The sequence below is a fragment of the Scyliorhinus canicula genome, chromosome 11, assembly GCF_902713615.1.
Source record: "Scyliorhinus canicula chromosome 11, sScyCan1.1, whole genome shotgun sequence".
NCBI lineage: Eukaryota > Metazoa > Chordata > Chondrichthyes > Carcharhiniformes > Scyliorhinidae > Scyliorhinus > Scyliorhinus canicula.
In genome coordinates this window covers 128613594-128637798 of record NC_052156.1, presented here as the reverse complement: position 1 = coordinate 128637798, position 24205 = coordinate 128613594, and the positions used below count along the sequence as shown (strand labels likewise).

At 43.4% G+C, this 24205-nt stretch overlaps 1 protein-coding gene across 2 annotated transcripts in view; it reads left to right on the top strand.

Moving 5' to 3' along the window:
- cerk (ceramide kinase) overlaps window positions 1-24205 on the top strand; it is a 74468-nt gene that overhangs the window by 39595 nt on the left and 10668 nt on the right. For both annotated transcript variants that reach the window (XM_038811401.1, XM_038811402.1), the window contains exons 6-12: window positions 974-1119; window positions 10099-10173; window positions 11853-12005; window positions 13248-13353; window positions 14694-14767; window positions 21304-21509; window positions 23694-23902. In XM_038811401.1, coding sequence (XP_038667329.1) covers window positions 974-1119; window positions 10099-10173; window positions 11853-12005; window positions 13248-13353; window positions 14694-14767; window positions 21304-21509; window positions 23694-23902 — 969 coding nt within the window. The remainder of the gene's footprint in view (window positions 1-973; window positions 1120-10098; window positions 10174-11852; window positions 12006-13247; window positions 13354-14693; window positions 14768-21303; window positions 21510-23693; window positions 23903-24205) is intronic.

Below are 24205 nucleotides of genomic sequence, written 5' to 3'. Positions count from 1 at the left end.
TTTTTCCGCTGGCTCTGCCAGCAAGTTCCCCACTGCTATTTAATGACACTTACCCACCAGTTTTGCGCACAATTTCATCACTGGAGTGTTCAACTCGGAGATCGGGCCGGCATTTTGAAAGTGTGCTCAGATCTCTAAGTGAGCTTGAGGCTTCCCCCCCCCCCGGGCAATATGTCGCTGCTCCCTCACACATATGGGCATTACTCCCCCCCCCCCCCCCCCCCCCAAGTGAAGACATTCTGCTATGGGGTTCCTGAGGCCCCACTCCCCCCATGCACCCTTACAGCACTCCCCTGTCTTCCAGGGCTCCCCCCTCCTTTTCTGGGCATGGCTTCCTCGGGCCCTGATCCTTAGTGGCACCTGGGCACCCTTGCATTTGCACCCTGGCAGTGCTCCTGCTGACTTGGCAGTGCGCTTGGCCACCTTGGCAATGCTAGAGTAGCATTGCCTAGGTGCCAGACGGGTAGTACCAAGGTGCCCACATTCCAGGAAGCGGGCTGGAGGGCTCCCTGCCCTATCCCTGACCACCCAGGGACCTCCGATGGCCTCCCCCTCCCTGTGTACTGTTTTGCCCGGTCCACGTTTGTGTGGATCAGTACTGAACGGCACCCGGCTGGGGAGGCTGTTAGAAGCCAGGAGGTCAGTAAATCGCATGTAAATAGGCCTTAGTGGTTTGTGAGTGCAGCTTGGTCACTCCCATTGTGGGCGAGCTCCTGATCTCGACGCCTCGCGGGACTTGGGTAGATCCCGCGAGGCGTAGTATCTACCGGGAAGCCCACGGGAGGCTTCACCTGGCATCTACTGGCCACGTTGTGCTCCCATTCGAGCGTGACGTGGCCGATACATCTCAACCAGTGTTGGATTGAAGAATTACAGCATTATTTGGTCGAGATTATAAAGTGTGATAAATATAACACGTATTTGCTATATTGATCAAATATTGACATGTTTTTATACATTTTCTTGTTGGCAGGATTGTTTCTGTTGGTGGAGATGGAATGTTCAGTGAGGTAGTGCATGGTCTGATTAGCCGGACGCAAATGGATTCGGGCGTTGATGAAAATTATCCCAGAGCTGAACTAGTGCCATGTGATTTGAGGATTGGAATTATCCCAGCCGGTGAGAAGCATATTTCTTTTAAAACAAAGCAAGTAGAAAAGGTCAAAATGTTCTTTAAAAGTTAAATACAAAATACATTAGATGTTTCCACTTTTAAAATCTATTTGCTGAAAGTAATTGCTAAACCTGCATTGGTTAAATTTGAAAATAACATTTTAACTTCCTTATTTGTGACCTTTATCTACTGCTCAGTGAGGCAAGCCATAAACTGTAGAAAATAAGGAACATGTAGGAAAGACAAGGACCCAGAGGGCATAATCTCAGAGTAAAAGGTTGTCTATTTAAGACGGAGAAGAAGAGGAATATTTTCTGAGGGTAGTGAATCTGTGGAATTCGTTACTGCAGAGGGCTATAGAGGCTGTGTTTTAAGTATGTTCAAGATTGAGATACAGATTTTTAATCAGTAAGGGAACCAAGGGTTATGAAGAGAAGGCGGGAAAGTGGATCTGAGGATTCTCACATCAGATCAGTCATGATCTCATTGAATGGCGGAGTAGACTCAATAGGCCGAATGGACTACCTCTGCTCCTACATCTTATGGAACTATGTGCCTTTCAAAATATTTGCGTCATATGACCTGCCCATTCTGCAGAAATATAACCCCACTTCTGGGTGGCTGCTCCGGTTTTCTCAGCAGCAGTAGGGTTTCTTGGATATTGCAGAGAGATGTGCATAGTAACTGACTTTGTTTTGAAGAAATGGTTTCTAAAATTAATTGTAATATCAGGATAACTCAAGTTGTGAATGGGTTAAAACAAATATTCTTTATTTCATTCTATTCAGCATCTTTTTTCATAAACTGAAAAGGCGGCCTGTCATTTTTTTTTATGGTAATAGCTCCTTTAGTGTTTCAGGTAGAAATGGGCGTCAATTAGTGCTGGAAAAGTGAATTGCAGGCGATAAGGAAAATCACTCATTTTAGATTGCACCAATGTGGAAGGTGAAAGAATGCTTCCAGAAATAGTGTATTTGCATTGTTTCGAGGTACATTCGCACTGCATCTATGATGTTGAATTCATGCAAAACAGTCAGTGTTTCATCAATGGTGCTCTTTCATATTAATAGAGCCTGAATCTGTAGTTAAATACTGACCTGATGCCAAAATGAAGTATAGTGTGGCTTTTGGAAGAAAATGTAGCTTTATTCCACTCTGCAATGGAGTCTGTTCAGACCATGACACGCCATGTATATTTGACAAGCTTATACTCAAGAAGTTTAGCATCAGTCTAAAATGTTATTGCATCAATGTAAGCTTCATTTGTGAATACATCGTCGGGGAAATTAGTATCAGCTTAAATTGGCTGAGATATTTTATGATCAAAATTCCAGAAAGTGAATGGTCACTGCTTTGGAACTTTATAAAAAAAAAATTTGGATCACCCAATTATTTTTTTCCACTTAAGGGGCAATTTAGCGTGGCCAATTCACCTACCCTGCATGTACTTTAGAACTTTTAAGCTAGCATCAAGAAACTTTATGTGAATCCGATTTTTGTAAATTCTCTGTTCAATTGAAGTGAACCTCTTGTATGTGTTTTTTCTAGGTTAGCATTCAGCAACTGTTTTCCTATTGTCTTATTTTGATTCTTTACCTACAATGGTGGTTTCTTGTTATTGAATTTATTGAAACTTTGGTGTATAGTTTGCATCTTTTAAATTTTAAATGTAATAAACCCTCTGAACAATATTTTGTTTAAAGATTCAATTTGACACATCATGATTAAACAATTCTAAACTCTCTTAGCCAAGGTCTCGGAGGTTTGCTGCTCTTTAAATATACCTAATTGCTGTCATAAATAACTTAAATGATAAATTCATTTGTTCTCTTGGAAGTGGTCAGTCATATTCATTATATATTTTAGGAGAAGTGGTCAGTCATATTCATTGTATATTTTGGAAAGACACAGAAAAGTGTATGAATAAAGTGGGACTGCTTTTATTATATCTGATACTGGAAGTAAAATTAGGTTCCAATTCTTGTATGTCTGCAATATGTTCTCCTATCGACTCCAATCCCGCTTGAGTATTGCCCCACACTCATTAATGTGAGAGTTAACCCCTACAAATTATCATAGCATTTTCAAAAATGTCATAGGCTTAATTAAATTTGAGTACTGGGATTCTAAACATATGAAATAACATGTAGATTGCATGAAAAGTTGATGTGTTATTTCTCACGTGATAATTTACAGTTTAATTCAAATCCCTTTTTCAGATTACACTCTGAGAAGTCGCTGAGGCCCCATTGTTCCTTTTTCTATTAATTTGTAATGGATTTTTAAATACTCAAATACGCAGCAACCAACACATTTCTGACTGCTCATATAAGCTTTCTAAACTAATTTTTCACAGTTGCATTAAAGAAACAACTTTTGTCAGTTTTGTGCTTCTATGTTTCAAACTCAGGGGGCTGGGAAAAGGAGCTGTAGTCCAGAAGCCAGTGTTGAGAGTAGTGAGGTACTGAGGAGGGTATCAAGGTCGCAGGAGCGTACCGGCAGACAGAAAGGTGGGTTGAAGTGTGTCTACTTCAATGCAAGGAGCATCTGGAATAAGGTAGGTGAACTTGGAACGTGGATTGGTACTTGGGACTACGATGTTGTGGCCATTACGAAGACATGGTTAGAACAGGGTCAGGAATGGTTGTTGGAAGTTCCGGGGTATAAATGTTTCAGTAAGAGTAGGGAAGGTGGTAAAAAAAGTTGGCGGAGTAGCATTGTTAATCAAGGATAGTTTAACGGCTGCAGAAAGGCAGTTCAAAGGGGATCTGCCTACTGAGGTAATATGGGCCGAAGTTAGAAATAGGAAAGGAGCGGTCATATTGTTAGGAGTTTTCTATTGGCCCCCCAAATAGTAATAGAGATGTGGAGGAAGAAATTGCAAAACAGATTATGGATAGGTGTGGAGCTCTCGGGGTAGTTGTCGTAGGTGACTTTAACTTACCAAATATTGATTGGAACCTCTATAGGTCGAACAGTTCGGATAGGGCAATTTTTGTACAGTGTGTGCAGGAGGGTTTCCTGGCACAATATGTGGATAGGCCGACAAGAGGGGGGGCCACACTGGATTTGGTACTGGGTAATGAACCGGGCCAAGTGTTAGATTTGTTTGTGGGAGAGCACTTTGGAGATAGTGACCACAATTCGGTGTCTTTCACTATTGCAAAATGGAGAGGGATAGGGCTATATGGCAGGGCAAGGTTTATAATTGGGGAAGGGGTAATTATGATGTGATTAAGCAAGATTGGGGAGCATAAGATGGGAACAGAAACTGTCAGGGAAAGGCACAAATGAAAAGTGGAGCTTGTTCAAGGAACAAATACTGCGTGTCCTTGATCGGTATGTCCCTGTCAGGCAGGGAGGAAATGGCCGTGTGAGGGAACCATGGTTCACAAAAGAGGTTGAATGTCTTGTCAAGAGGAAAAAGGAAGAGTATGTAAGGATGAGAAAACAAGGTTCAGTTTAGTCGCTTGAGGGTTACAAGGTAGCAAGGAATGAGCTTAAAAAAAAGGGCTTAGGGGAGCTAGGAGGGGGCATGAGAAGTCCTTGGCGGGTCAGATCAAGGAGAACCCCAAGGCTTTTTACTCTTATGTGAGAAATAAAAGAATGACCAGGGTGAGGGTAGGGCCGGTCAAGGACAGTAGTGGGAACTTGTGCATGGAGTCAGAAGAAATAGGAGAGGCATTGAATAATACCTTTCTTCAGTGTTCACCAAGGAGAGGGGCCATCTTTTTGAGGATGAGAGTGTGATACAGGCGGGTAGGCTGGAGGAGGTAGATGTTCTGAGGAAGGATGTATAGCAATTTTGAAAAACCTGACGGTCGACAAGTCCCCTGGGTCAGATGGGATATATCCAAGGATTCTTTGGCAGGCAAGGGATGAGATTACAGAGCTTTTGGCTTTGATCTTTGGGTCCTCACTGTCCACGGGGATATTGCCAGAGGACTGGAGAGTGGCTAATGTTGTTCCTCTGTTCAAGAAAGGGAATAGGAATGACCCTGCTAATTATAGGCCAGTTAGTCTTACTTCGGTGGTCGGTAAGTTCATGGAAAAGGTCCTGACGGATAGGATTTATGACCATTTGGAAAGATGCAGCTTAATCCGGGATAGTCAACACGGATTCATGAAGGGTAAGTCTTGCCTCACAAATTTGATTGAATTCTTTGAGGAGGTAACTAAGTGTGTAGATGAACGTATAGCAGTTGATGTTGTATACATGGATTTTAGTAAGGCGTTTGATAAGGTTCCCCGTGGTCGGCTCATGAAGAAAGTAAGGAGGTGTGGGATAGAGGGAAATTTGGCCAATTGGATAAGTAACTGGCTATCACATAGAAGACAGAGGGTGGTGGTGGATGGAAAATTTTCAGACTGGAGACCAGTTACCAGCGGTGTACCACAGGGATCAGTGCTGGGTCCTTGGCTATTTGTGATTTTTATCAATGACTTGGAGGAGGGGGCCGAAGGGTGACTCAGTAAATTTGCTGATGACACCAAGATTGGTGGAGTAGTGGATGAGGTGGAGGGCTGTTGTAGGCCGAAAAATGGCAGATGGAGTTTAACCCTGATAAGTGCAAGGTGATTCATTTTGGTAGAAAAATTTTGAGTGCGGATTACAGGGTCAACGGCAGGGTTCTGAGGAATAAGAACATAAGAACTAGGAGCAGGAGTAGGCCATCTGGCCCCTCGAGCCTGCTCCGCCATTCAATTAGATCATGGCTGATCTTTTGTGGACTCAGCTCCACTTTCCGGCCCGAACACCATAACCCTTAATCCCTTTATTCTTCAAAAAACTATCTATCTTTACCTTAAAAACATGTAATGAAGGAGCCTCAACTGCTTCACTGGGCAAGAAATTCCATAGATTCATAACCCTTTGGGTGAAGAAGTTCCTCCTAAACTCAGTCCTAAATCTACTTCCCCTTATTTTGAGGCTATGTCCCCTAGTTCTGCTGTCGCCCGCCAGTGGAAACAACCTGCCCGCATCTATCCTATCTATTCCCTTCATAATTTTAAATGTTTCTATAAGATCCCCCCTCATCCTTCTAAATTCCAACGAGTACAGTCCCAGTCTACTCAACCTCTCCTCATAATCCAACCCCTTCAGCTCTGGAATTAACCTAGTGAATCTCCTCTATACACCCTCCAGCGCCAGTACGTCCTTTCTCAAGTAAGGAGACCAAAACTGAACACAATACTCCAGGTGTGGCCGCACAAACACCTTATACAATTGCAACATTACCTCCCTAGTCTTAAACTCCATCCCTCTAGCAATGAAGGACAAAATTCCATTTGCCTTCTTAATCACCTGTTGCACTTGTAAACCAACCTTCTGTGACTCATGCACTAGCACACCCAAGTCTCTCTGACCAGCGGCATGCTTTAATATTTTATCGTTTAAATAATAATCCCGTTTGCTGTTATTCCTACCAAAATGGATAACCTCACATTTGTCAACATTGTATTCCATCTGCCAGACCCTAGCCCATTCACTTAACCTATCCAAATCCCTCTGCAGACTTCCAGTATCCTCTGCACTTTTTGCTTTACCACTCATCTTAGTGTCATCTGCAAACTTGGACACATTGCCCTTGGTCCCCAACTCCAAATCATCTATGTAAATTGTGAACAATTGTGGGCCCAACACGGATCCCTGAGGGACACCACTAGCTACTGATTGCCAACCAGAGAAACACCCATTTATCCCAACTCTTTGCTTTCTATTAATTAACCAATCCTCTATCCATGCTACTACTTTACCCTTAATGCCATGCATCTTTATCTTATGCAGCAACCTTTTGTGTGGCACCTTGTCAAAGGCTTTCTGGAAATCCAGATATACCACATCCATCGGCTCCCCGTTATCTACTGCACTGGTAATGTCCTCAAAAAATTCCACTAAATTAGTTAGGCATGACCTGCCCTTTACGAACCCATGCTGCGTCTGCCCAATGGGACAATTTCTATCCAGATGCCTCGCAATTTCTTCCTTGATGATAGATTCCAGCATCTTCCCTACTACCGAAGTGAAGATCACTGGCCTATAATTTCCTGCTTTCTGCCTACCTCCTTTTTTAAACAGTGGCGTCACGTTTGCTAATTTCTATGTGGAGGAACAGAGAGATCTTGGGGTTCATGTCCACAGATCTCTGAATGTTGCCACTCAAGTGGATAGAGCCGTGAAGAAAGCCTATAGTGTGTTCGTGTTTATTAACAGGGGACTTGAGTTTAAGAGGCGCGGGGTTATGCTGCAGCTTTTCATGACCTTGGTGAGACCACACTTGGAGTATTGTGTGCATTTCTGGTCATCTCATTATAGGAAGGATGTGTAAGCATTGGAAAGGGTGCAAATGAGATTTATCAGGATGCTGCCTGGTTTGAAGGATAGGTCTTATGAGGAAAGGTTGAGGGAGCTTAGGGCTTTTCTCTTTGGAGCGGAGGAGAATGAGAGGCGACTTAATAGAGGTTTATAAGATGATGAGGGGGATAGATAGAGTGGACGTTCAGAGACTATTTCCTCGGGTGGATGTAGCTGTTACAAGGGGGCATAACTATAAGGTTCAGGGTGGGAGATATAGGAGGGATGTCCGAGGTAGGTTCTTTACTCAGACAGTGGTTAGGGTGTGGAATGGACTGCCTGCTGTGATAATGGAGTCGGACACTTTAGGAACTTTCAAGCTGTTATTGGATAGGCACACGCAGCACACCAGAATGACAGGGAGTGGGGTAGCTTGATCTTGGTTTTGGACAATGCTCGGCACAACATCGAGGGCCGAAGGGTCTCTTCTGTGCTGTATGTTCAACCTCAACATACAGAAAACTTATTTTATCTGTTGCCACTTTTAGAAAAGTAAAATCCAGGCTATAATTCATTGTTTCTGTGATAAAGCAAAACAACATAGTTTATTACCACAACCTGAAAATTCTTTTCCTCTGAGAACAAAAAATATGTATATTTTATTTGCATAGTTCTGAGAAATAACCTATCAAATTTCAACTGGCCACCAACCATTCTATTGCGGAATAGAATGGAGCCAATTGTATGAATCTTAACATCAGAATAATTAAGAATTGGAGACGATTGCAAGACAGTAGAGAGAGTCTCAGTATGCTGCATAATGCCAAAATTATTGTTGTGTCACTTTCTTGATACTGCACCTTTGACAAGTTTTTTTTCTATCAGGGGAATTTTTAGCACAGGGCTAAATCGCTGGCTTTGAAAGTAGACCAGCAGCACGGTTCAATTCCCGTACCAGCCACCCCGAACAGGCACTGGAATGTGGCGACTAGGGGCTTTTCACTGTAACTTCATTTGAAGCCTACTTGTGACAATAAGTGATTTTCATTTCATTCATTTCATTTTACTGTATCATGCATTGTGATTCACCTTGAGTAAGTCTGAAGATTCAAATAATGCAGCTAACTAAGCAAGCCATTTTGCATTGCAAATTGAGTAACAAGTTACACGTTTGTAGGAGCATGTTTGCTCTAAACAAAGCCCCCAAAGCACAAGTCAGGAGTTTAATGGAATACCCTCCACTTGCCTGGATGAGTGCAGCTCCAAAAACACTCCAGAAGCTCGACACCATCCAGGACAAAACGGCCCACTTGATCGCTACCCCTTCCACAAACATTCAATCCCTGCACCACCAGCGAACAGTGGCAACCGTGTGTACCATCTACAAGATGCACTGCAGTAACTCACCAAGGTTCCTTTGGCAGCACCTTCCAAACCCAAGACCACTAACTTTTAGAATGACAAGAGCAGCATATACTGCGAACCCCACCACCTGGATGTTTCCCTCCAAATCACTCAACACCCGACTTGGAAATATATCACCGTTCCTAAACTGTCGCTGTGCCAAAGTCCTGGAGCTTCCACCCTAACAGCACTGTGGGTGTACCTACATCTCTGACAACAGCAGTTCAAGAAGGCAGCTCACAACCTTTTTAAAAAATAAATTTTAGATTACCCAGTTAATTTTTTTTCCAATAAGGGGCAATTTAGCGTGGCCAATCCACCTATCCTGCACATCTTTGGGTTGTGGGGGTGAAACCCATGCAAACATGGGGAGAATGTGTAAACTCCACACGGACAATGACCCAGTGCCGGGATCGAACCTGGGACCTCGACGCCGTGAGGCTGCAGGGTTAACCCACTGCGCCACCGTGCTGCCCTTCACCATCACCATCTGAGGAGCATCTAGGGGTGGGCAAAAAATGCTGGACTAACCAGCGACGCCCAAATCCCGTAAATTAATTTTTTTTAAAACACCCGTGGAAATATTAAAGATCTTTGTTTTTAATAAACACTGGCTTATCATTTCCAAGAATATAATTCTGTGTAGGTCTAGGATGTCTTGAACTTATTAGACACTGTATAACTTTTGGTAATGTTTGTGAGCATTGTGGAAAATGTTTTTTTAAGATGTGCATTTTCATTTGCCTTGCAAATTAGGTGAAGCATTGCAGATGCTGTATGTTGAACTGAGAAGTGCCGCTCAATTTGTAAGCAAATTCTCAGTAAAATAGCAATGTGTTTTCCCATGTAAAGGCATTGCAAGCAATCTTTTGCACTCTTGTGTATCTCATTCATCGTCATCTAGTAAGCAACATGTCTGTGTCCAAACAAATGTATAAAAATAATTATTTTTACAAATTTTGAAAGGCCAATGTTTCCACTTTATTTTTAGCACTGGCAAAAAAACTTATGTTCCATTGTGCAATTTAAGACATTGTGCCCATGATTTTCTGCCTTTTTAATTCTAATGGCTGGAAATTGATGGAAGTGTAACCATAATTAGCGCATGGATGACTGGCAAGGTTCGCAACCCTTTACTGTAATTTTGGAGTAATCAATTTCTTTACTGGAAGTGAACATAAGATGCCTAACACATTTAATCTGCTGTCATCAATAGGAACTTTGCTGTTGCAAGAAAATATAAGAAATGGAAAATAATCCTGTAAGCAAAAATTATCTCTTCTAGGTTCAACAGACTGTATATGCTATGCAACAGTTGGAGCAAATGATCCAATGACATCTGCCTTGCACATTATTGTAGGTTGGTATCTTGACTATTTAATGTAATCTGAAAATACTTGTATCCATTAAACATGCGGAAACTTTTTATCTGCCTTATCTGAATAGTTCATTTTCCTCAATGACCCTTTGGTTCCAACACTTGAGTGCTATTTGCCCTGGGTCTCCCTATTTGTGTTTTGTCTGCTTTCTGGAGTATTGTGAGGAGTGATCAAAAATTGTAAGTTTTTGCTCCAACAGCTACCTTTTCCTGCGTACGTACCATGGATAGTACAGTCTCAATTTAAGCATTATTATTTATCCTAGGATGATGCAACCCATCTTGAATTATAGTTCTAATTTTTAAAAGTTATATTGGGTGTTGAACTGCAAGTAAATTGCCAGATGGTTATCGTTTAAATTTTTTGCACTTTTTAAAAGATCCTTAAGTGAGTCAATGGTCTTGTTTATTCAACAATTGTTCTTTTTGTTTTGGATTGGCTATCTCTTATTAAAACAGTAAAAAAATATATACAAGGCCAAACGGTACAAACACTAATTTTGTGTTGGAGAAACAGGATACCCTCCCCTTAGTACCAAGTACAGGTAGGATACTCATTATTAAAACAGTTCACAACACAGTTGTACGAAAAACCAACAGTACAAGCACTAAACTTTGCGCTGGAGAGACCAGAAACCCTCGCCTCTGTACCAACAGAAGGGAAAGGAAGGGGGTGTGGTGGGGAGAGAGGGGAAAGGAGGGTGGTGAGGAGGGCCTAATAGGACACTGCCTGAACTATCCATGGAGGCAGAAAAACAAAAGAGTCCCCCAGAGGGGGTGAATGTCGACACAGTGTCAGGCACGAGTGAGCCCTGCACCCCACTGCAGAGAGCCTCGTGTGCATCCTATTTCACATTGGTATACAGCTTTAAAGCAAAGTGGCTGATGACTGTGTTATAATGCTATGTTCAGTCAATGGTTATCAGAGTTCTCCCAATAGTAATTAAAAACTGAATATAATCTCACATAGCAACCATCCTTTTTATAAAGGCAGCTTGTCATCTCCTCTTACTGGTTTCATCAGGTCTGGAATTGAAAATTTACAAGCACCTGCCGATCTTCAACCTTCTGAGAACAGATTAAGCTTTAATTGACTTCAGGACCTCCAGAATCATTCTGAAGTGGTAGTGAACCACTTCCAATGCCGAGATACCCTTTCTGAGGTTTGGTGCCCAAATCTGAACACAGTAGCCAGTTCTCTGCAACAGACCCTTTAAATTGATTTGTGCCTCTTGCTATTTTTGAAAAAGAAATTTATACTGCATGCATTTGACTACAGAGCCCTTTCTTCATTTACTGTTTTCACGTTGCCCATATGCCTGCTGATGGTTTTTTCTGGCAATTAATAAACAGGAGGATGCACTTAGACCTCAACTGGCGGAAGGACTCCAGTTTAACTTGTCTTTTTCCCTCTTCTCCCCATGACACCTCTTCAACCCTACAGTCCCACTTCATCCATTAACACCCAATCAAAAGTTTCTATCTGGGGATCTTTGAAAATGAAGTTTAATTTCCTGATCTATCAGGAAATTTAAACCATATTAATAATATAGACATGTCAAAATTTAACAATTATTCCTTCGCTACTCTTTTGAAGGTGAGCATTATGTAACATTTCAAGAGATAATTGTTGCGTTAAAAGCATATTCTCTTTTTTTCAGGTGACTCTCAACCCATTGACGTCAGTTCAGTTCATCATAAAAACATGTTTTTGAAGTATTCAGTATCTCTATTAGGGTATGGATTTTATGGTGATACACTGATTGACAGTGAAAAGAACCGTTGGATGGGTCCATCTAGATATGATTTTTCAGGTAATTTTGATCTATTATTGTACATTTTAAGATGTGACAGTATTGATCTTGCCCAGTTATGGAAATTGTGTAATTGTGCATCTCTGAAAGGAATAGCAATTATGTGTCCTCCTGTTCTTATAATTCCCCATGTGACCGAAAGTGGCCTTTGTCCAGTTGTTTGTCTCCAGAATAACACATACTCTGACAACAAAATGGATCTCAATATACATGTTATTTATTAGAGAGTTAGCATCACCCAGTCTGCTGTCTCACCTCCTCTGTTGCTGAAAAGCTTATCCATAACTCTTAAATTCAACTATTCAAATGGGCAGCATGGTAGCACAGTGGTTAGCACTGCTGCTTCACAGTGCCAGGGACCCGGGTTCAATTCCCGGCTTAGGTCACTGTCTGTGAGGAGTCTGTACATTTTCCCCGTGTCTGTGTGGGATTCATCCGGGTGCTCTGGTTTCCTCCTACAAAGTCGCGAAAGACGGGATTGTTAGCTGAATTGGACATTCTGAATTCTCCCTCAGTGTACCTGACTAGGCGCCGGGGTGTGGCGACTAGGGGCTTTTCACAGTAACTTCATTGCAGTGTTAATGTAAGCCTACTTCTGACACTAATAAAGATTATTATTATTATTACAAACCCTCTCCTGGCTACCCTAATGCCTTGCACTCTCTGTAAACACGAATTCATCCAAAACACTGGTGCCTATATTCTAACACACACCAAGTCCTGTTCACCCACCATCCCTCTGCTCAATGGCCTATATTGGCTCCTGGTCGAACAATGTCTTTACAAAAAAATTATCTTCAACATTTTTCAAATCCTTCCATGGTTTCTTGTTTTCCTGCCTTTATAACCTCCTCCAGGCCTTGGGTCCTGCTTGGTTTCTCTGGTTCTCCAGTACGCCTCTTCCACAATGCTAATTCTCTTCACTCCTAGACCCTATGTTGTAGATTTCCCACCCTATAACCTCCTTTGCCTCTCTGCGCATCTCCCCTCAATTAAGACACACCTTTAAAATCTATATCTTTTGCCATGCTTTAATCACCCATCTTTCATTTGGCTCCATGTCAAATTTTGTTTGATAAATTGCTTTGCTACGATAGAGGCATTATATTAAAAAGGAACTTATTGTCACTTTTGCCATCACTGTTAAAGCCCAGCATCTGAGCAGCAAAAAGAAATTTCACTTGTATTCAACCAATAACTCAAAGTCCTATCTTACACTGGTGTCTCCTTGTTTATATTTAGGTTTCAAGACCTTTCTTTCACACCACTGCTATGAGGGAACAATTTCTTATTTACCAGCAACTGAAACAACTGGCAGTCCAAGAGATACAAGCCCATGTACTGCTGGGTAAGCGCCCTGGCATTGCATATTGTAACCCTTCCTGAACCAATGTGTACATTTATTTTGACGAAGTTTGATCAGTTTTCTCTGTTTCTTTTCATGATTCAAATTGTATTATTTAACACACTTGTCAGGAGACTCTAATAGTTGCACAAAAATATTAATACGTGTAATCAAAAACAATGATTTACCATCATTAAAACAAACATATATACTTTATAAAATCATGAATATGCATTAGCGATTTAAAAAATAATCAAACCAAGCTATTATGTACATGTTCAATAGTTCTAATAGCAAAGCTTTCTGATGCCAGTAGTAAGTACATATTACAGTCCCAGATTTTGCAATCAGCGAACGGTGCTCAGTTAATGCACTCCTTTAACTTGGTGCGCTTTTGCGCTGTGACATGCAGATATTAAAAGTGTCAAAACTCTCCACAGAAAACAGGGGATGTGTGAACTGGGAAGACAACTGTGTATTACTAAGCAGTCAGGTTGAAGATTCCTCCCTGATACGCACACCACAGGCACTACACATGCAGACACAGTCTAACCCAGGCAATGTCAGTTTGAGTAATCCCAAGCAATGCACAGAAAGCAAAATAGAGAAAGAAAGACCGGATAAAGAAGGTCAAAGAAAAAAGTTTTTTTTTTATTTTTTTGTAACTCTTCAGTAATTAAAATTGAAAGGGATGTGACCGCACACTTTTAGAAGTAACTTTTTGGTGCCAGAGAAGGTGTTTGGGAGTAGTGAGACTTTTATCTCCATTTCAAAGTTAATTTGCCCCTGAATTGTCAAGTCCGAACTTTCCAAGTGTATTTTGTGGGTAACTTCAGACCATTCCGTGTATGTGATGCCATGTCTTTTGGCAAGATACAGGTTATTAAAGGCTGGCCAGCAATTTCTGGATTTCCAAACTTTTTTAAAAATAAATTTAGTGTATCCAATTCATTTTCCCAATCAAGGGACAATTTAGCGTGGCCCATCTACCTACCTTGCACATCTTTGGGTTGTGGGGGCGAAACCCATGCAAACACGGGGAGAATGGGCAAACTCCACACGGACAGTGTCCCAGAACCGGGATCAAACCTGGAACCTTGGCGCCGTGAGACTGCAGTGCTACCACTGCGCCACCATGCTGCCCTTGGATTTCCAAACTTAACTATGCATGTGCGAAAACCACTCATTGCTGTCCAGTTCACTTTTTGATCACCTCGGTCTGTCTTCCACAGAAATTCAGATTATCTGTATTCAGCAGAACATGCCAGTGATGCGTTTTCTTCAGACTTGGTGAAAAACCTTTAGTTACTGTTTGATCAAATATTGGGTATTCCTTGTTTCAGGTGTCATATCTGCAGGTTCAGTGGACAACAGTTGAGACTATCACAAAGAGAAAGGAAATTCAAATCTCTTGATGGTGAGATCAGAACTGTTTGTGGTCAGATTAATAATTTAAAATGTAGTTTAAATATCTTGTGTCTTATGTATGTAATTTATGAGAAAAATGTTATGTCAATTGTTATTGTCAAACTTGTTGAGTGTGCTGAGTGCAAGTGTTTAATGAGTGCGGGTGACTTATTTTATTTTTGAAGTTTGAAGTGCTGGTCTCTGTTGGTGTGAATCCCCATTTGTGCCAGCAATTTTGAGTCGGTGGGTAATTTTTTGCTCGTGCTTTGCTGCCAGAGGTTTCTATTTAGAATCATAGAATCACTACAATGCAGAAGGGAAAAAAATGTATTTAATTCCAAACTTATACAAAAGGTTACAAAACATAAACACTTCTGGGAACAAACTCCCCAATACACAGCTGTACAATTTGTACAAATTTCTCCCATTTTCACCCCCTTCAACCCCCCCCCCCCCCCCAATGTGGGGAACAGCTCTTCAAACATGGCCACGATCATCCCCCACATTGCCTCAAAGCCCTCCGCTGAACCCCTTAATTCATACTTGATCTTTTCCAGACAAAGAAAGTCATAAAAGTCACCCAGCTACCCCCGATGGCGTTGCTGACTGTCACTCCAATACAACAGAATTCTTCACTGAGCAATCAGAGAGGTAAAGGCCACAACATTGGCCTTCCTTCCCTCCATCAGCTCGGACCTCTGCGATACCCCAAATATCTCCACCAAAGGGTCTGTCTCCACCTCTCCCGATATCCCCATTAGCGCCGCAGACACTCTCGCCCAAAATCTCTCCAATTTTTCGCAGCCCCAGAACATGAGCGTGATTCGCTGGTCCCCACCCACACTTCTCACACTTGTCAGCTACCCCTTGGATGAACCCACTCATTCTTGCCCGAGTTATATGTACCCTGTGTACCATGTTGAACTGTATCAGGCTCATCCTTGCACACAAGGAGGTCACATTTAATCTTCGTAGCGCCTCACTCCATACTCCCCGGTTTCTCTCCCCTCCCAGCTCCCCCACCCACTTCTCCTTAATCTTTCACCACCTGCTCACCTCCATGCTCTCCCAGCCACCCGTCTATGTCACCGATTCTGCCTCCCTTTCCATATCCCGAAGCAGCAGTTGCTCCAATTGGGTGTACCTTGGCAACCTGGGGAACTCTTTCCGCGCGAAGTCCCTTACCTGCAGGTACTGAAACTCTCTTCCTCTTGGGAGCTCTGTCCTTTCAGTTCCTCCATACTGGCAAAACCCTCTTCCAGGCACATATCCCTCCCCTTAACCAGCCCACTTCTCTCCACTTCCTATACATGCCATCTATTCTTCCCCCCTCCCCCTGGCTCGAAACCATGGTTTTTGCACAGTGGCACCAGCACCGACATCCCTTCTATCCTGAAATGCCTCCTCAGCTGGTTCCAGACCTTTACTGTGGACTGCACCACCGGGCTCCCCATGTATTTCCTTGGCGCCATTGACAATGCCACTGTCACCGTGGCTCTCAGGCTGGACCCCCTACAGAATTCTTCCTCCATGTGAACCCATTCTGCCCCCTCTCTTTCCCACCGCCGCCTCAGCTTCTCCACGTTCGTCGCCCAATAATAATGCAGCAGGTTCGGCAAAACCAACCCTCCCTTCTGCCTCTGTCTCTGTAACAGGGTCCTCTTAACCCTGGCACCTTCCCTGCCCATACAAATAACGAGATGATACAGTTTTCGAAAGAAGGTCTTCGGTAAAAAGATCGGGAGTGTCTGGAATATGAATAGGAATCTCGGCAGAATGTTCATTCTCACCACTTGGACCACCTGGCCACCTTAAATGGCAACCCCGACTCTTCACCGGGAACATTTTCCCACTTTTAACTTGTACCCCCAAACTTCCCTAACAGGCCCATGACCCTTTCCACGATTTCCAGCAGGTCTAAACATAAAATAGTAGGTTGTCTTCATATAGCAACACGTGATGCTCACTTTGTCCCCTCATAATTCCACGCCACTCTGCCGAGCCCCTAAGAGCCATTGCCAGAGGCTCTATAGCTACCACAAACAACAGTAGCGAAAGCGGGCACCCCTGCCTTGTTCCCCTAAGCCAGGGGTGGGCAAACTTTTCCGTGCAAGGGCCACATTCAGAAATTCACAATTTTAAAGGGCCGCATACTATATTAAGTAAAATAATTACTTCACCCGGTTATGATTCTGGGCGCCTCATATAGAACATAGAACAGTACAGCGCAGAACAGGCCCTTCGGCCCTCGATGTTGTGCCGAGCGATGATCACCCTACTCAAGTCAACGTATCCACCCTATACCAATAAGTAACCCAACAGCCGCCCCCCCCCCCCCCCCCCCCCCCCATTAACCTTTTAAAAAAAAAAAATTTTAAAACATTTTTTTTTTTTACATGACTTGGTGGGCTGCATAAAGACCTGGCCGTAGTTTGCCCACCCCTGCCCTAAGCCGTTCAAAGTTCTGTGAACCCTTGTCATTGGTCTGCACACTCGCCATCATATAACATGCACCCATGCTGCAAACTTCAGCCCAACCCGAACTTTCCCAGGACCTCAAACAGGTACCTCCACTCCACCTGGTCAGTGCCTTCTCCGCATCCATGGACGCCACTATCTCCAGTACCTGGGCTCTCGAAGGGGTCATGATCACGCCTTGTATTACTAGAAAGCTGCCTGTCCTTTACGAAACCTATTTGGCCCTCCGCAACCACCCCGGGGCACAACCTTCCATCCTTCCCGCCAGCAATTTAGCCAGCACTTTCAGTAGCACAATGGTTAGCACTGTCGCTTCACGGTATCACGGTCCCAGGTTCGATTCCCGGCTTCGGTCACTGCCTGTGTGGAGTCTGTACGTTCGTCCCGTGTCAACGTGGGTTTCCTCCGGGTGCTGTGGTTTCCTCCGACAAGTCCCGAAAGATGTGTTGTTAGGTAATTTGGGCATTCTGAATTTTCCCTCCATGTACCTGTACAGGTGCCAGAATGTGGCGACTAGGGGCTTTTCACAGTAACTTCATGGCAGTGAAGTGTCTCAGTGTCACAAGTAAGCTTACTTGTGACACTAAGCTTACTTGTGACACTAATAAAGATTATTATGATATTATTAACAGCAATATGGGCCTATACGACCTACATTCCAATGGGTCCTTCCCCTTCTTTGGTAGTAATATGATCGTTGCCCGCGTCATTGACTCCGGCAGCTCCTCCTTCTCCAACGCCTCATTAAACACCCCCAAATGATGCGGTGCAGGTTCGTCGCAAACTCCTTATGGAATTCTGCCAGGTAACGATTGGCCCCCGGAGTCTTCCCCGACTTCATACCCCTTATACTGTCCAATACCTCCCTCAGACCCAGGGGCTCCTCTTACACCTGCCTCTTCTCTTCCTCCAACTGTGGAAACTCCAGTTTGTCTAAGAAACGTCCCATGCCCCCCTCTTCATCCCCAGGTCCTTATAGTAATCCCTAAACACCTCATTTATCTTCTCCGGCTCTGACACCACATCCCCTGTCCCAGTCCGTATCTTCCCTGGACGCAGCCTGCCTCCGTAGCTGATGCGCTAACATTTGACTCACCTTCTCCCCGTATTCATACTGCGCCCCTCTTTCCCGACATTGTCCTATCGCCCTCTCCATTGTCAACCTATCAAATTGCCCCTGAAATTTTTTCCTCCTCACCAATTCCTCCATGGTGGGCGCCCTCGAGTACTTCCTATCTACCTGCACTATGCTGTTCATATTCCTCCCTCCTTTCCCTATCCGCATGTGCCTTGAACGAGATCATCTGCCCTCGGACCACCACTTTTAGTGCTTCGCAAAATGTGGCCACCAACACCTCCCTGTTTTGGTTCAATTCTACATAATCTTTAATAACAGCCTGCACTTTATCACAAAACCCTCTATCAGGGCCTGTTCTGTGCTGTACTGTTCTATGTTCTATCTGCCTCCACCCCAGTCTCTGCTCCCATGCCAATCTAAGCCGAATCTCCAGCCAGTGGGGCGCGGTCCGAGATTGCTATCCCCGTGTATTCTGTCCCCTCCACCCCAACCAAAACCTCCCAGCTCACCACAAAAACGTTGATTCTTGAATACACCCTATGCACATGTGAGAAAAAGAAATACTCCCTTCCCCCTGGGTTCTTGAAGTGCCACAGGCCCACCACACTCATCTTTTCCATAAACCCGTCCAGTTCCTTTGCCAGTCATATTCTATCCTTTGACCTGGGGCTCGAGCTATCTACCCTCCGCTCTAGGCGACAATTAAAATCTCCTCCCATGATCAACTGGTGCGTCAAGTCCGGGATCACCGCCAGCAACCCCCTCATAAAACCTACATGGCCCAATTCGGTGCATACACATTCACCAGTACCACCGGCGTCCCTTCTAATACTCCACTCACTATCACAGCTCCAATATTCGGACCTTATTCCCTCATTCGCAGTTGCGCTTCTCCTTGGCCCAGTGCACAATCTTCTCTTTCTCCATGAATTTGTGGAGCGTCATGATCACCGTCCATGGTGGCTCTCCAGCTCTATACTTCTGCCTAGGGACCTGTGTTCTCTGTTCACCTCAGGGGTCTTATCTAACACCCCCTCTATCACCACCCAGCCAGCATCCTCGAAATGTACCTCGTGGCACTCGCATCTTTCACCCCTTCAGGCAGGCCAACTATTAGCAGTTCTACCGTCTCAACCTATTTTCCTGCTCCTCCACCTTTGCTCTCAATGCCTTGTAAAGGTCTCCTAAGAGCCCCATGTCCTCCTCCAGTGCCACCATCTGATCGCTGTGGTCCCACATTCACACACTCAATCTCTCAGATCTGTGACCCCTGTGCATCTAAGCATTTCTCCACCCTCTCCATTGATCCGTTCAGAGGTGCCACAGCCCCTTCGATGGTCTTAGAACGATCCTCCTACATCTCCTTCCTCTGCTGGTGGAACTCTTCCTTGATGAAGGCCATCAATTGTTCCATCTGGGGCTTTGCTACTTGCACTGACCCTTCTCCCGCCTCCATGCTTCCACTGGGTGCTGCACGTCGGGTCCCTTCCAAATCCTTGGCTAAGTCCTTCACCTTCTGCCGGATTTGGTAACTAGCAGACATACCACCTCAGATCTTCAGTTACACCTTTCTGTCGAGGTTACTCCCGGTTTTGGGTAAAAATAGCTCTTTCCTACACCTGCAAGCAGGAGCTGCCCTGTGTGCGACCACACACCATGGCTGCCACCACCCGTAGTCCACGAACACCCTACCTAGGCCCACAACCCACCCTATCTCCTTGTTCTCCCTGTGTCTGTGTGGGTTCCTCAGGGTGTTCCGGTTTCCTCCCACAGTCCAAAGATGTGCAGGATAAATGGATTGGCCATGCTAAATTATACTTTAGTGTCCAAAGATGCGCAGATTAGGGTGGGGAGTGGGCTTGGGGAGGGTGCTCTTTCAGAGGGTTGATGCAGATTCGATGGGCTGAATGACCTCCCGCTGTAGGATTTGTGTGGATACTAACGTGCACAGATTTCTGCATGCAAAAGGTTGGGCTTATAAGTACACATGCAAGTCAACAAACTGGTAGGGTAGATGAAGGTCATGTTCCTGTGAACTCTTAAAATTAGCATGAAAAATTTTCTCGAGTCCCCAAGCAGCTCTTTCCACTGCCCCGTGCTCCTTTTCCTACCCATCTCTGGCTGTCCTGCTGCCTCCCAACAATCCTGACTCCTCGATCCTGTCAATATTATGAACACCAGAACTGATAGGGTGGCGGGTTTGCTGATTTGAGAAGGGAAGAGAGGTCAGAGTGGGTGGAATTGGAAGGGTACTAGAACTGAGTGGGAATAGAAGTTGGAAGAGCCACGGTAGCTATTCAGTAATCATTTTAATGTTCAAGGAAGCTGTGGACATTTATCTGGTCAGTTGCTTCTCTGGATGTATACTAGTAGGTAATGGGGCCATTCCTTTGAGCATACATCTTGCTGCTAGGCCTCAGACCCGAGTTTGCTGCTGGAGCCACGCTACAGCTGGAATAGCATATTCCCACTGCAGCCTATGGGCAAGGTAAGAATGGATTTTTTTTTGGTAGTGCTTTCATGAGCACTTGATTAGGCCTGTGCAAGTACAGTGATGGCTTTGAGGAAGTGCCATTACGAGCAATGGGAACTCTCAAGTTTGCTCATGATTCCTAGCAATTACCCACAGACTCGTGCATTTCTAGTTAACGACCAATGCGATTTTCAGCCAATCACATGACATCTCTAGTTACTGCTCATTCACTTACTTTGCGGATTCCCTGAAGCATTTCTGGACCCAGTTTGAGAACTACTGTACAGCATATGAGAAGAATTGATAGTTATTGCTCTCCCAATTTGAATCAGTGACACTGACTGAAATTATTCATTGAGAGCATCATCATTTCCATCTGTGATATTCCCCTTTTCTATTCCCCTTTCCCCTTCGTATCTGGGCTGTAAAATGTGAATTGGATATATTGGTACAGATAGAAGATTTTGTCGTCTGGGCCTCACTGGTTTATGTGAACATTTGTTACTCTTTATTTTAGAAGAGCAACGACAGTGGAAAGTGATTAAAGGAAAGTTCCTGGCCATTAATTCAGCAAATATGAGTTGTGCATGTCCAAAGTCACCCAAGGGTCTTTCACCGGCAGCACACTTGGCTGATGGAACCATTGACCTTATTTTAGTCCGCAAATGTTCAAGACTCGGTTTCCTGAGGCATCTTATCAGACATACAAACAGTGATGACCAGGTATAGATCTATTGGACTTTTCATTTAATGTTGTGTATAGCAATATAAAATAGCAACAGCCTTATATCTTCACAAATTTTTCAATCTGTGCAATGTATATTATTGAATAATGGTCCGTCTTCTACTTGAGGAAAAGCATTTTCTTTCATGTTGTCGTATTGGGAAGATGTTGACAATTTGACAAAATTAGCAAATTGAGATCAAGATGAGTAGATACTAAAATTAAAACCGTGCCAATGCTGGAACCTAAAACCAAAAGCATGCAGCAGGCTATACAATCAAGAGAAAAGATGGGTTAATATTTCAGATGTCTGGGTTCTGAGGAAGCATTTTGCAGTCAGATGTATGTTTACAGGTGTTTAATGATATTTAGCATTTCCAGCATTGCCATCTCTTTAAATAAATGTTGACAGAGCATTCAGCTGTTTGGTTTGCAGTGCTGTCATGTAATCCATAACATGAGTCAAACCAATTGTTACCCTTTCGTGAGGTGCTTTGCTTCTCTTTGATAATGTTGGATGGTTTGGATTTAAGCCCATCATTGACCAAACGGGCTGGGATTTGAACTTAGGACCTCCTGTTTACCAGACAAGTGCTTTAACCAACTAAGCTACGGCACTGATGTAAACATGCAAAATGAAATTTAGTTGAGTTTAATTAAAATCTCACATATGTGAAAAGATTGAAATTTTGTATTTAAAATGTTTAAAGAAACGTGTATATGTGTTCTTTGTTTATGACGGGCGTTAATCTATTTCTTCTTTTTTTGTATTTACTGGGGGGGGGGGGGGTTGCTCTTTTTTGTTTACTCAGTTGTTAATATTTTCTGTTATTGATATTTTGTAAAATTCTGAATAAAAAATTAGTTTAAAAAAAAATGTTTAAAGAAGCAATGTATAGAAAAGAGGTTTACTGAGTACTTTTGTCTTTGGGACCATTCACACATTCTAACGTTGAATATATAGATTGGTATCACATCCACCACCTCCAACATCCTCCACCACCAATGCACAGGGTCAACAGTGTGTACTATCCACAAGATGCACTGCAGCAACGCACCAAGGCCCCATCGACAGCACCTTCTTAATCCATGACCTCTACCACCAAGAAGGACAAGGGCGGCAGATGTCATGGAACATCGTCAACCACCAGCTACAGCCTCCCCTCCAAGCCACACACCATCTTGACTTGGAACTAGATCACTGTCCCTTCGCTGTCACTAGGTCAAACCCTGGAACTTCCTTCCCTATCCGCACTGTGGTGTCCCTACAACACATGCACTATAGCGGTTCAAGAAATTGGCTCACCTCCACCATCTCGAGGGCAATTCGGGGTGAAAACTGCTGGTTTAGCCAACGATGCCCACATGTGAATGAATTTTTAAAAAAGGATTTGTATTTAATACAATGCGCAATTAGCACCCTCTGTTTGCTGCTGCTCCAAAACTGGGAGGATATTTGGTTTGACCGCATTTAAAGTCAATTGCTAGGCCTTTAAATGGTCAGACTTGCAAAACCGCAAGGTGGCACAGTGGTTAGCACTGCTGCATACGCCACTGAGGACTCTGGTTCGATCCCGGCCCCGGGTCACTCTCTGTGAGAGTTTGCACATTCTCCCCGTGTCTGCGTGGGTTTCATCCCCACAACCCAAAGATGTGCAGGTTAGATGGATTGGCCATGCTAAATTGCCCCTTAATTGGAAAAAAATATTTGGGCACTCTTCCAAAACCGCATATTTCTGCAATATCTTCACTGTACTGCTAATGTCTGTTAAAATTCCAAGAGAACTAATCTGAAATCATGTTTAAAGCATGGGTAAAGTGGAATTGTATTAGTTTAGGCTTTGGCTTGGGAAAAAATGGAATGCATAACAAGTTATTCACAAAGTAGTATCAATTGATAGCTTGAAGATGTATGTTAGTCTCCGTAATGTAACACCAGGGTGTTTCATTGTTAAAGTGGCTGAACAGAATGAAACCTTATTACGCACAACTGGGAAATGTCATCAAATATGTAACATCTTTAATTTGATATGGTGCTAATGTACAGTCATGCTGTGTGAGAAAACTCACTGCAGAAACACTTCTGTATTCAACTTCTTAATAAGTGTTTAAATTCAGTACTTTTTGAGAAATCTATATTCAAAAGCGTTAACATTCACAACATCATCCTTTATATCTTTCAGTTTGACCTCGCATTTGTTGAAGTTAACCGAGTGACGAAATTCAAATTTACACCAAAGTATTGTGACGAGGAGGATAGTGATATCCAGGATGTTAGTAAAAATCTATTTGGCCAGATCTGTCGGAATCATTCCAGCTGCAGCTGTGCTCAGTTTCAGAGCAGTTGGAATTGTGATGGAGAGATAATTAAGCATGCAGCAATTGAAGTGAGGTAGGTGTTTATTGTCTGGTAGGTTGTCCAAGTCTGCCAACAAGTTATACAGAACGACTATGGGGTCACTGACTTCATGAAAAATTAATTTACCACTGTTCACTAATGTGTGATGCAGTGACAAATTGCAATGAAATGGATATTTCACATTTTCATACATATATGGTTAAAAATGATGTGCCGTTTGAAGTTTAAATAGCTAATTTACTCTTGTGCTTGGTGTGTATGCAGTATAATTGGCTCTGCGATCCAGTGAAATAGTGCAATCACTTTGCAACATAGACCTATCGCTCATCATAGACT